Source organism: Lotus japonicus, chromosome 3 (genome assembly GCF_012489685.1).
Source record: "Lotus japonicus ecotype B-129 chromosome 3, LjGifu_v1.2".
Taxonomy (NCBI): Eukaryota; Viridiplantae; Streptophyta; class Magnoliopsida; order Fabales; family Fabaceae; genus Lotus; species Lotus japonicus.
In genome coordinates, this window is record NC_080043.1 from 24696243 (window position 1) to 24709674 (window position 13432).

Consider the following 13432-nt stretch of genomic DNA (forward strand, 5'->3'; position numbering starts at 1 on the left):
TTTTAGTCAATTGATTTTATTTTACGTGTGAGCTCCTCCTTTTTTGGCTTATTTTAATCTTTATGCTCCTTTCAGAGTTCCCGCTCTTCCTTCTTTTAGTTTCCCTCTCTTTTTCATCTGTCAAAGTATTCAGGACTCAATTGGAGAAGAAAAAATAAAAAATTATAGAAATCTTATCTCTATTGTACTTGAGATTTCCTATTTCACTAATCTGTCATTTTCATCTTACTCTCTCACATTTTCACTATCTCTTTATCTCCACCTCTTCTGCATCTCCTTATCACTTTACAGTCGGATCCGGTTCCTCTCCTGCCAATCTCTCTCCGGCGTCTCCCCGCACACGACCGTTGAAGCTCATGACCGTCGTCTCCGCCAAGGACCCAAACGTCGTCGCGTCTCATCGTTCTAGCACCGCTCTCGGCGCTGGCCTGCTCACGACCGCCTTATCCCACCCATTGTGCCTCTCGCTGACGAAGCAAACCCAACCGCGTCTCGCCGTCTCCGATTCTCTCATTCAATTTGTCGCCGTCAAGCTCAAGCCCCATATCCTTCAATACGACTACCCCTGGTTTCCAATTTCAAATTTAGGAACACGAAACATGTAACATTGTACAAGAGGAATGCAGATTGTCTTGGCATTTTAGATTTTTTGTGGTTGTACCAGAGGACATGACTAGATGAAGAGTAGTACCTCGCACGGTGAGTTCAATCTCCTACCTTCCGCTCTTATGTTCAATTTTTAATTTTACTTCCTCTGTTATTCATCTCTTTCTCATTTGGCTTACCATTTGTCAGGAAAACAAAATTTTGTGCATATGCTAAACTAGCCATTAAAAAAATTGACTTTGATATGAGGGTGTTTTTTTGGATGATTGGTCTATCTTGGCTTAGAAACTGATTTTTGGTGATTTGTTTTCTGCAGCAAAAAGGGTTTTCTGTGATACTTTCAGACATGTCCATCGGTTTCTGGAATCACAATTGGCAGTGCTGCTTCTTCTGTTCAAGCTTCAGCTGATGATGATGATGACTATATTCGGGAGGAGCAAAGTGTTGATGATCCATCCGGTTCAAATGATAAGGGAGTCTTGCAAGTTGGAGGGAACCTTATTATAAAGATTTTGGAGAGTGAAGATTCCAAAGGTGGTTCATTTTTCTCAAGACTAGTTTTATTCCAGCTGATTTGGTTGTGTAATGTGTTTATTTAATCTCTTTGAAATCTTCTGCTGCAGAAATCAGTCAGATTTGTAAACCATTATTTAGAAAGTCATCGTAGCTGAGGCCTAAAGCCACAAGACCTTCATCAAGAGAGATCTATTTGATATGTCATGGTTTAAAGCCAGAAGCAAAGACATAGGTTGTTTTATACGATATTCTTTGTCTGGGTGAACATTAGGGATGAACAACATACAAAACTCACCTTCTCCTTTATTTTTTTATGTTCATTTTCATTACTATATTTGTGCTTTGATTTTGTTAAAAGGGTGTTCTACTTTTGGGCTCTACTATGGTCATGGGATATTTTCTATTCTTAATTTAATTATAATAAACTACTTTTAAGATCAGTCGGGGACCATATAAGAGACTATCAAATTTTTTACCTTGTGCTCAAACTGGATTTTCTAATATTTTTGTTATGATCTTATGTTCCTAATTTAATTTATACCATTTTAAACTTAAATTAGCAGGATCTGTTGCAACAATGGGTAAGAACCATTTGTGAGTTTAGTGACATAATTTGATTGTCACCTTGGTTTCAATTGTGCATAACACTCATTTGTTTCTTGCCTTGTTTACTTTGTGTTTTCCTGAATGATTTTCTTGTTTGCTGTCTGACAAGTTTTTAGTTTCAGGCACACTAGTTGTTCAATGAAATAGGATAAATGTGCGAAAGCAAGAATCATGAAGGTGAAAGAGCAACCCGTTTTAGGCTGATTAGCACCTTATTGAATCGCACCTCCAATATTTTGTTCATTGTGAGAGGTCCATTTGAAAAATCTTGGAATTTTTACATTATTCCTTCGATTTGGGTGCCTCTCTCTATCTCTCTCTGTCGAGTTCTCCAATTTCTTTGTTTATCATCACTAATTCCTTTGTTTATGTTCTGCATAGTGAGATTAATTGATTGCTTTAAAGAAGTCAATTTATGAGACTGGGCATTCAAGGGAGTTTGAGTGATTTGGTTACCGAGGTATATGGACTATGTAGTGGATTATCTTTCACAAATCGTACCGACTGTCTAGCGCAAGTTGATCCAGGTTTCTCCTTCCTCGACCTTTCACATTTTTTTATGTGAATTTAATTTACATTATGAATTCTTTATTGATTTGGGTTTGTGGAAAGTTCAGGACTTTCATGTTTTAACCATGTGATGTGACCAATTGCAATGAGTAATGTTCAAAATCACTCTTTGTCATCAAATGTTGGCACATCAAATTTGCGATTGAAATTTAAGAAACGTGAACTTTACTACGTAATGCATCCAAATGGTAAAGCTCTTAATTCATTGTTGATTTTTCTTTGGCCATTTTCATGATTTGGTACTGTTAAATTGTGCTATTAACTTTTGATTTTCTATAGTGATTGTGCATGTTTTGTCTTTATCTACTTTCTTCTTTCATCTGTTTGTTGGCTACTTAGATATATGACATACTCCTCTTTTCTCAGAATCAATTAATTTCCACACATGCTCATAGTGTGCTACTTGTTTCTAATTTTGTTTCATTGACTCCATGTTCTGTGGTGCTAAAATTAACTTGTGGCAGTTTGTAGGAGGAAAAAGGGTGGATGGTTTCGTGTCTGAGATCATTTGGTCATGCTAATATTGACTGTTTAATAGGGAGGATAAAGGATAAATTGTAATGCTGTTTGGAATGAAGGAGGATAAATTGTAATGAAGGAGATTGACATCTGGTATTGATTGTATTTGTTTAGATTTGGTAAAGTGGCCAGAAATTTCCTTTAGATCAGAAAAGTAGAAATGAAAGGTAGAGTGGATCGTCCACATTCACTGAGTGCATGTTTGTAAATTTAATAGATTTTCTCATTTGGGGGTTAAATGATTCTGGAAGAAGCTATCAGAAGTAATTCTTACATAGGGAAAAATGATCATGAGAGAGTTAAAGTAGATCCAAACATGGTGAAAATTAGCTATATGTATTACAGAGGAAAACATTTTGAGGATTGACCGATAAAATTAAATTATCGCCTGATAATCCCAATACAAGCAACCAGGAAACTCCATAAATGTCTATACCAGCTTTTCCATTTCTAAGTATCTAGGAGAATTAAATTTAGTAGGTATACGCATAATGTACAATATTGTTTTAATTGCACTAACAGTACAAAAAAGAAGAAATTGTTTGTTATGGAATACTGGCTTAACTTTTCCTTCAATGATTTTCATAATAAAGTACAAAAAAATGTGGATTCTATACATTAATTCATTTGTGGGGCACTATGATCTATTTGACTATAGTATAAGGATCCATCTCACACATAACATTACATGTGCACATTTCATATTAGATGATTTAGTTTCTAGCTTACTGGTAAACAGGTGATTCAACCACTTCCCCAAATTGAAGAAGTGAGCCACCATTAAGTGGGTCATGTACTTCTCCACTGATGTCCTACACACGACACAACCTTGTCTCTCTTTTAGTATATCTTTTATCTTTTTAAGACAAATGTCGAAGGTAGTAATAAAACAGAAACCAAATACTTTGCCCTTTTTTGATCCATTTCTGTTTCTCTTCAACGAATGTAAAAAGAACGTTTTTTAATGTATTAAGAGGAATTGAGTGCATTAGCATCTGTTGAGAGAATATGACCGTTGGAGGGCATTTCTGGAACTTCCAGAACCTGCTGTGGCTGAACCTTGGTAGGTAGGCTTGTCAGAATAGTACACTGCTCTTGTACTTCTTGATAGAGACATTTGCCTGTAACCATTTACTTCTGATATGACGACGCTTCATGTTGGAACTTGTGAAGCTTGGTGATCAGAGTCAGAGGGAAGCTTGGATCCTCTGACCTTCGTAACTTCTGCTTCTGGACCTTCAGAGCCTCTGGTCCTTCAGAGCTTCTGGACCTTCAGAGCTTCTGGACCTTCAGAGCTTCTGGTCTTCAGATCTTCTGATCCTCAGATCTTCTGGTCTTCAGATCTTCTGGTCTTCAGATCTTCTGATCTTCAGAACTTCTGATCTTCAGATCTTCTGATGAATATATCTTCTGGTGTCAGAATCAGAACCTGTTTGTCAAAACACTCAAGACAAACGTTAGAGTATCATAATTGTTCATCCACAAATAAATACTTGTTATCATCAAAACATAGAGTTGTACCACATGACCAAATCTTGATCTTACAGATGCGCATATAGAAGTAATGACACTTTAAGCCAATTTGGCATCAATAATTCCACTAGTTTATTTGTTGTACAAATTTTATGATCACAGGGTTCTTTAATCACATACAGCTAGTGAAAAACCAAATCTCAGCAATCAGAGATGGCGTATGAATATAGAAGAGTTGAGATAAGGTCCAACGAAATATGTGAGAGGATGTGTTTAAGTGCATTGTTAAGTGTGTTGATATGAAGTGATGGAGCACAATGACATAAAGTTGAAGTGCATCAGGAAGCGTGTCGACATAAAGCTGACATAAAGATGATGGCATCGTGTAGCGGGTTGACATAAATGGTAAATGGTGTAACCTAATTAATTGAGTTAGGATTTATTCACACCTTAATTTCACTTTTACTTCACTTTTTTATCTATTTGTCTCTTATCTTTCAATCATATTATCACATATCACATCTCTTATTTTTTTTTTCTCTCTCTCTTTCTTCCTATATAACTCTATTCTTTCCACCTCTTTCACACTTTTGATGTTTCTGCAAGGTGGCTCAGACCACAGGCATATCAATGTGACGTATTGGTAGCCAAGGAAATCCTATAATGCACCCTAAACACACACGTGGTTTCACTTGCACCATTCATGAATGTACTTCAATGCAAGAAATTCTATTTTATTTGGTCTGTCCAGTTTTTAGACTTGGAGTGTCTATTGCACAAGGACTGTCAGATTGATTTGAGGTGCATTTAATTAAAGCGCCACTTTACTTTGTAACTTATGTCCCTTTATGCAATTTGGTAAAAGAAATATTTATTTACTATTCTGAGTATTCTCCTCTTTCTCTTTTATAGCAACGAATAATAGCATTGGGTACAGATTGTACTGTACAATCTTAATGCGCATATGGAGCTCACTTTTACAAAATTTGGTGCAATATTGGGCATATTCACAAAACTATGGTATACAGGAAAATTGAAAAAATAGATGGCTTCTGATTTACGTTGTTAGCATAATAATTAAATCTGGTCTAAGATCAGGAAGCATATGAATTTCGAGGTAGCCTTGTAATTAAGAATGGTGGTCTCTTAAATTTGCACCCAGGAATAATTACATAGACAGTTCTTGTTGGTCTTTAATGGCCCTATTGGCCTAGCTTACTACCTCTGATAAAGTAGTTTCAACAGATCTGTAATACAAACTTCAGCCCCTTTGACTTTAAATTTAAATTTACATCTTCCTAAACCTTTGTTTTCCCCTGTTTCAAATTTATCCCTTTTTTTTTGAAATATGAAAGCATATTATTAAACATAGAAATAGATGATAACATCCCCTCAACTAATAAAGGCAGATCCCTATCAGGCTATCACCGAGTTTTGGCCAAAAAATTCCTACCGCTTTAGCCATGAGAGGAATGAGCCACTTCAAGGGTGTAAGCAATGAGCCACTTGATAGGAATATTGAAATTAGTTTAGCATCTTCCATTCTAAGCACATGATAACACTCCTCTCCATTCGATTATGTAATATCAGCATTTGTTTGAACTTTGAAGAAGAGTTCTTGACCGACAAAATGATCTTCAATAAGACTTGATATTCAAGTGTCATGACGTCGTTTTCCTTTATCACATAGTAAATTGTATAATCATTTTTTATTGGCAACTATATACTTCAATAAAATCAAATCTTATAAAAAAAAAAACTCATAAAGCACCATGACATCTATTCATGAATGTTGCATAATCTCAACATCATTGAAAAAAAAAAAAACTAGAAATTTGGTGAATGAAATTTTGTTATGAAAGATGTATGTTGTTGAAAGGTCTTTATAATGCTCCATGGCTAGAAATTGACCATATGCATCTCTTAAGTTCTCAATTGGTAATTTGCTTCTATCATGAAACATAAATCAAACTACTATTTCTAAAAGCTTAGTGAATAAAGTCTCACTATGAAAGTCTTGGTCATGCTTTATAGCTTCATGGCTGGAGATTAACCATATGCATCTCTTAATTTCTCAATTGGTGATTTACTACTTTGACGGTTGATTTCATGGAACATGACATCTTCATGAGTGAAGCATAACCTCAACATCTTTCAATATAAACACAACACTATCATATCCCATCAAATACTTCCAGCTTCATTTAGTACCGAGATATATCAGAATATGCGATCGTTTGATGTGATAAAATGAATTAAGGAAATCACACTTGAGGGCAAACATATATAGAAGAAGCATAAGTCATGGAGATGATTCCATGACTTATCAATCGAAGACAACGCCACAACCTTGAGCCAGATATTAACAAACCTCTGTGATGCTTAAAAAGATTGAAAGCTCGGAATTATGCTCCTTTTTCTTTTCCTTTCTCCATTTGTTGATGTAAGCCTCGTCCACTCTTCTTTCTCTTCCTCTTCTCTTTTTCTACTATTGTTGTATTATTTACTAGAAAATTTCAGGGCAATCTTAGATGAAGGTGTTGTTTGGTTTCTTTTAGGGCTGTCCATGAAACCCGGGCCCGCCCGAACCCGGAAAACCCGCTTGAAGCAAAAATGAAACGGGTGAATTTTAACGGGTAACCGGTTTAGCGGGTTGAAAATGTTCGGGTTCAGACGAGTTTCACGGTCGGAATCGGGTGTTTGAAAAACAAACAATCGGATTTCGATCCGACCGAGGCCATACATATACAAATAATAATTAAATACTAAGAGTTGGTTAATGGGAGCAGTAAAGGAGAAAATCTCATTGGTGGGGGGAGTGGATGAGGGTAAAGTAAGGATTTCCGGAGAGAGAAAGAGAAGTGTTGATGATGAGAAAAAATGACTCAAGAACTTCTGTCCACAAAGCTAATCACATGTCTCGAGACCTGCAACCTATACTTTCTTTTGACTTCAAACTACTTTAATTCATTGATACAATAAAAAGTAAAAAAGATCTAATGTATGAATATTCTCCAATGTTCTTTCATACTCCAATGCTCTGAGCGCTAGTTAGCTTCTTCCTCCTTCCCTGTCTTTTTATTTCCATTAACATTGAGCCCTCCCTTACTTTAGAGCCAAAGACAGGTCAAACCAAATCATAGCCTTAAGCTTAAACGAGAACCATCAAAACCCAAATCTTCATCACCTTTGCGGGCATAGAAGACAGGGAACAAAGAGCGTGTGCCTTTGTCTTCTCCGGCGGATCTGGTCGAAGTTCATGTTGTTGGAGAAGATGAAGCTTCACTTTACTAAGAAAGCACTTGCTTCGTGTTTGCTCACCTCTGCGACGTCGCCACCTACCTCTGATCACTAACTTTTCTTTGTTTCTCACCCTTTCTCTTTTTTATTTGGTAAAACTTTTGGATTTGGAAGGTTCATGAGACCCGTAAGAACCCACCCGATGTAAACCTAACCCGTGCAATCCGTAACCCGTTAAATCCGAGATGCTGACCGGACGGTGGCGGTTTTGGTGCTGTGTGTATTTTCACCCCAAACCCGATTTTTTTTGCCCGAATCCGACCGGAACCGACCGGTGGACACCCCTACTTTCTTTCTTAACTAGGAACCGGAATTGATTGAAGGCAGGGTTTTAGAGGAGTTAAATGTGAGTTTAGTAGAGAGAAAGAGATGGAAGTCTGAGAAATGTTGAGAGTAGCTTCCACCCTTTTTCCTGTATTTAACGAGCTCTCCCTCACTTCACTGATTTATTTTGATTTGATTTTTCGGGTTGAGACTTCTCGAGCCTTGTGCCCTACTACTGGCTTGGAAGAGACTATTCTTTCTGATTTGGGCAGATATTTAAGGGGATTAGACAGCCATCTTCGTCAAACTGAACTTCAAAGCCTGCACATAAAAGATTATCTTCTACTCTCACCACTAATACTATATCCCAATTATAAATTAAAGAAAGCACAAAACATATAAAATCAAAACTTCAATGATCTCAAAGATCCAAACAAACCAAAATTGCCTGAAGTTCTCTGCCAGGGACGTGATACAATTAAATTCAAGAAGCTTAAACCAAAAGCCTCAACTTCTCATGCATTTGAGTGCAGTAATAGAGAAGGAATCTAGAGTGAGCCAGGGAGAATCTTGATTCAATCATGAAGAACTGGCATCTGTAGCCGCCTTTTTCTTCTCCCTTTTTTCCTTGTTTCGTAAAGCATTCTTGCTCAATGTTCTAAATTAATCAACAACAAGCATTTAATTAAAAGAATGTAAATCATAAGAAGCATATAAAGAAGAGGGGAAAAGGGAGAAAGGGACTTACTCTGAAGGGCTCTCTCCAAGTAGCTGCAGATACAAAATCATTTTGACATCATTAGAACATTAACCAAAATGAAACTCAACTCCAAGAATTTATTGGAAGATGCATAAACATGCATGTCAGATCAACCACTAATAAGGGTCTCAACCAATGTTTTAAAACTCCGTTCAGTGAATCAGTGAAGTCATTGGTTCACAGTTCAGTTGAACCGGTGATAATTAAATATAGGTTTTTAGTATTGTATAACATATTAAATAATTCATTAACATAAAATGTTAAGAAATTAAGTCAAATTAAATTTTAAATTGACATAAAATCATCATATATTATATTTTATCAGATAGAAATGAAAAAAAAGATAAAAATAATAATAATCCACATATATACGTGGGTATTATAACTTGACATTTGACTTTTATTTGAATAAAATATGTTTTTCTTAAATTTAAACAAAATGTATTCAAATTTTGATTTTTTTTGGCAACTTTTGAAATATGGCTGGTTCACGCCAGTTCAATTATTTTGTCCAGTTTTCACTAATTTTAATCTGGTTCTCACTGATTCTGAAATTTAGCGGTTTTTCCTTCAAATGGACCTTAACCGGTCCAGTTTTAACAATGGTCAAAACAATTCATAACTACATATAAGTAACGCCATGCAAAAGTGTTGCTGATAATTTATATTGACAATTTAAATAGAAACAATGGCAATTAAGAGCATAGATTGTGACTGTGTGTACCTGTGCCTGAATAACAGCTGCAGTCTTAGCAAGTGGTGGGCAATAGGCAGCGGGTTTTTGCGCAGGGGGGTTGGCAGATGAGGCTTTTGTAGAAGCCTGGGTAGGTTTTGGTCCTTGACCTGCAATTAGTCCACGGTCTTCAAAGAACAAAAGAGACATAACTCATCACTAGATGATATATTAGGATATGTGTATGAACCTGATGGTTTTTTATCTTCAAGTTTTACAGAGTCTATAGACTTGATTAATTCAGCGATGTCACCAAACTTACTTGGCGACTCTGGTTTCCAATCAGCCTGTATATAGTTCGTAAACAATCCAATGATGTCTTCATAAAGGTAATAGAAAAAACTTTGGGACTTATTAATCAGAGTTCAGGACATGACTAACCTGGAACAACTTGTCAAACATCTTCTTGAAGTACAATGATCCATTGTAGTGAAAAATCTTGATCCTACAATGGAATAAAATAACATTAACAAAATGCTTTCTTAGTGAATAAATTAAAACATGTGGAAACCAACGTATAACAATCAGCAAAATATTCTCCCAATAATTAATTTGGTTAGTGACCTATATCACCCCATAAATGTTGTTTAAATTGATCACCTATAATTGATAATCAAAGGAACAAATCTGGATGATGTATCACACTGGCAACATAATTGCGTGATATTTTTCAGGCATCGTAACGAGTAGAACACGGACCACTAATGGCCAATTGTAACATACCCATTGTCAACTTGAAGCCTCGGAGCTGTTGTCGCTGTCATGAAATAGCACCCATCCGGAGACCATTCACTTGTAACAGACCATTCAACCTTAGTTGCTGCGAGCTGTTTCTTATCCGCGTAATCCCAGAACACCTATAAAGTAAGCGTGAAAAACATATGGATTCCTTATTCATAGCATGTTTTTGCATACTTGCACCAATTTGAGCATGTGTCATATGGAAGTACAGCATATACTTGCAAAAAACAGATGTTTTGATCTTGGAAAATGCTAAAAATAAGAAAATAGACTTGCAGTTAATCATCAAAACTTAAAATTAAGATGAAAATGAGAATAGCGACAGATGCATTCAGTACTAAGAGCCAAAAAGCAAGCAAAGGCACCAATTATTTCATCTCTAAGTGATACTTAGCATCTAAAAGTGACTGTAAGTAATAATTTAATTTTATAATAAGGTGAGCTAGTGTGTGTTTGGATACATTGTGGAAAACCATGGTGAAGACAAAATCACGGTGGGCGGCCACAAAAGCTAAGGGAGGTTGCTTCTGTCCACCGTGATTTTGGCTCCCTGTTTCCACTGTGTATTCAAAGTTCAAACATGCACTTAGTAGTTCTAGATAAGGGAATCAAGCACCAAATTCCTTCCACCAAAACAGAATGTTAAAAGAAAGCATAATGATTCGATCAGTCAGGAGAACATACCATATCACCAGGTAAGTTACCAAAGCCAGCCAAACATAAAACTGGACACCAAAGGTCAAGGCCACAAAATACAATAACTTTTTACTTTTATCCTGATTCGGATACTTATATCAAATAATAATGAGCCTCTTCAGAATTCCAACCCCAGGCCAATACCCTCAAAGGCCCTTTAAAGATTTGATTGAAAAAGAATGAAAACTCCTGAAGACTGAGACTTAAAATTTATTTTATTGAATATGGTGAATGCCAATTCATTAGTTGAGGATACATCTTCCCTTTGGATTCCATCGAATAGTATTGTAAGGACCAGTTCCAAGCTCCAGTAGAGGATTGCAGTTCTTGTCAAACAGAGTTGCTTTAGCAGGCATAACTAAAACGAGTTAAGGAAAAGTGAAGCACTCAAGAGATCTATAAAAAAAACCATAAAAGTATGATTTATATATGCAGACACAAATAACCAACATCTAAGTTCTTAAAATGAAAATTCCATTAGGCAGCGGAACTATGTAGTTGTTTGTTATCATTAGGGCTTATAAAAATTCCTAGATTAGAAGGACTCGTTTTTTTTATATCAAGAAGATGAAAGAAGTAGCCTGATACTTTTTCAAAAGAATTTCCTAACATAAGTCTAAAATCATCGCAAAATAATTCAGTGCTTTAGCAGAAATGGTTCCATGACATTACCATAAGTTCTGCCTCTGAATAATATCAAATCAGGCCACAGTATTTAATGTTATGGGATCTTCAGTAAATATCAAAAGCTGAAACTTCAGTACATATTGTTTATCTCTAAATCGTAAATATCACAGACAAATTAACAATGCAGGAAACTGAGCCCATACTTTGTTAGCTTCCAGCACTGGTCTTGCATCAAGCTTATCAAGGGTGAAATCACAACCACCACTTTCCCAATTAACAATGCAGGAATCTGAAAGCACAGGGACTTACCTGCATAGAAAAAACCTTCCTGTAAATAAATACACAATTACACAAACATCCAATTAAATTTGGTTTGGTCAAAAAATGTGTTTTTATTTTAATTGAACTTAAAAATGAATGTAATTCTCTTTTCTATGTTGTATACATTGATTAGATTGTTTCAACAAGTCGAGTTGGCTAATCTTAGTAACTTATCAACCTTAAAAGCTTAATTAGGTTGTTTCGACAGGTCAATCTTAACCGAAATATCTAATCTTAAGAACTTAAAAGACTCATATACTTAATTATGTAATTTTGGCATATCGATCTTGCATGAACTAGTTAATATTATGAACTTAAGATCAAGGTTAGCTAACTATGTATTGGTTCAATATTGGGTTCGTCCTTATTATCTATCGGGTTCATTCTAATCATCCACCAGGATCATATTGACCACCCATCATGATCATCCATCATTGTAATCCTAATCATCCATCATGAGGTTCTTTGAAGTGTGTCAAAACCATTAATGGTCCAAATCAAATAGTTCAATCATCATCATGCTACTCCTTTATATATGGATGAACATGCACGTGACCTATTGGTTACTAGAATATCTAATCTTAAGAACTTAAAAGCCTCATATGCTTAATTATGTTGTCTTTACATATTGATATTGCATGAACTAACCTTAAGTGATCATACTGACCACTCTAATCATTCTAAACATCCACCGGGATCATATTGACCACCCATCATGATCATCGTTCATTATGATCCTAATCATTCATCATGTAAATTTCTAATCATTCATCCTGATTGAATATTCTTTATAAATGCAATAAATGTGGCATGTCCTACCAAGATGGTCATTAGAATAGATGCCCTAGTTTAACCGAGACTATTAAAATAGCTAACTTTAAGTTGAGAGTGTAACTAGAATAACTAACTCTAGCCATGGACTATTGAATAACTAACCTTAGGTTATTAAAGTCATCAGAATAGATAACCATAGTTTAATCATGACTATTAAATAACTAACCATAGCTTAATCAAGACTATTAAATAACTAACCCTAGTTTAATCAAGACTATTAAATAACTAACCATAGTTTAATCAAGACTATTAAATAACTAACCTTAGTTTAATCATAGTCAAACCTTTATATATTATTAATGTTCACCACTAATCACTACTGATGTCACAGTTCAACTCGCAGCACGTGTCTGTTCCTAGGAACCCAAAGGTCACGAGTTCGAATCTAGCTGATGCTTTTTGCTAAAAAATTGAAAATCAAATTATGAAAATATCTGGGCCTTTTTGCATTAATGTTATTATTATTAAATATGTTTTTTAAATTATATGATTTAAAAACAAATATTTTAAAACCTACAATAGCAGGTCAAAATGGTGGTGTAAAATTATTCCCAAAAAAACCTGGTGCACAGTAGGGGTCCTGGGAGAATATGGGCTAAAACTGCTTAAAATAAAAGGGAGCCTAAATCTCAATTTGATGCCACTCAACACACCACGGGTTGGGCTTGACAAAAACAAAACACCTGACAAAAAGTATGAAAAAGAAAAAGCAAACACTCCACAGGCCACGGTGCCAAGAAAACACCCTACGAGCCCAAATCAAAGAATATATAGTTTGTTGTCCAAAGCCGCTTGGAGATTCGGAAAAATAAAAAAAAAACACAGCTTAGATAATTTTGTGAAATTTGAGACATGGGATGAGGTAG

The 13432-nt window shown here is 35.6% G+C and overlaps 1 protein-coding gene and 1 long non-coding RNA gene across 11 annotated transcripts; one reads left to right on the top strand and one right to left on the bottom strand.

The window, feature by feature from the left end:
* Positions 1-193: 193 nt before the first annotated feature.
* Positions 194-5160, top strand: LOC130748371 (uncharacterized). Of its 8 annotated transcripts, none has more exons than XR_009022663.1 (4): positions 194-699; positions 923-1140; positions 1230-3880; positions 3991-5160. It is a non-coding gene; the product is annotated as an uncharacterized LOC130748371 (long non-coding RNA). The 8 variants fall into 8 exon arrangements; XR_009022665.1 differs by having other exon boundaries at positions 199-699; positions 1230-2027; positions 2110-5160; XR_009022666.1 differs by having other exon boundaries at positions 200-699; positions 1230-2486; positions 2763-5160.
* A 3091-nt stretch (positions 5161-8251) lies between these two features.
* On the bottom strand, positions 8252-11711 carry LOC130749682 (uncharacterized). Of its 3 annotated transcripts, none has more exons than XM_057603054.1 (9): positions 11615-11711; positions 11041-11142; positions 10773-10813; positions 10071-10204; positions 9729-9792; positions 9538-9634; positions 9339-9457; positions 8603-8625; positions 8252-8512 (listed from the first exon to the last, which is right to left on the bottom strand). In XM_057603054.1, exons 2-9 carry the CDS (start codon positions 11138-11140, stop codon positions 8434-8436), a joined length of 657 nt encoding a protein of 218 aa, XP_057459037.1. In that variant the 5' UTR covers positions 11141-11142; positions 11615-11711; the 3' UTR covers positions 8252-8433. The 3 variants fall into 3 exon arrangements, with proteins under 3 accessions (XP_057459037.1, XP_057459038.1, XP_057459036.1); XM_057603055.1 differs by having other exon boundaries at positions 11041-11180; XM_057603053.1 differs by having other exon boundaries at positions 11604-11705.
* Positions 11712-13432: the final 1721 nt, after the last annotated feature.

Excerpts from the sequence above, each read along its gene's own strand:
- LOC130749682 (XM_057603053.1), bottom strand. The coding sequence starts at position 11,643 with ATGCAAGACCAGTGCTGGAAGCTAACAAAGTATGGGCTCA. Across the intron at positions 9,793-10,070 it reads AGGCTTCAAGTTGACAATGG|GATCAAGATTTTTCACTACA; the intron begins GTATGTTACAAT and ends ATTCCATTGTAG. Across the intron at positions 8,626-9,338 it reads CAGCTGTTATTCAGGCACAG|CTACTTGGAGAGAGCCCTTC; the intron begins GTACACACAGTC and ends TTGTATCTGCAG.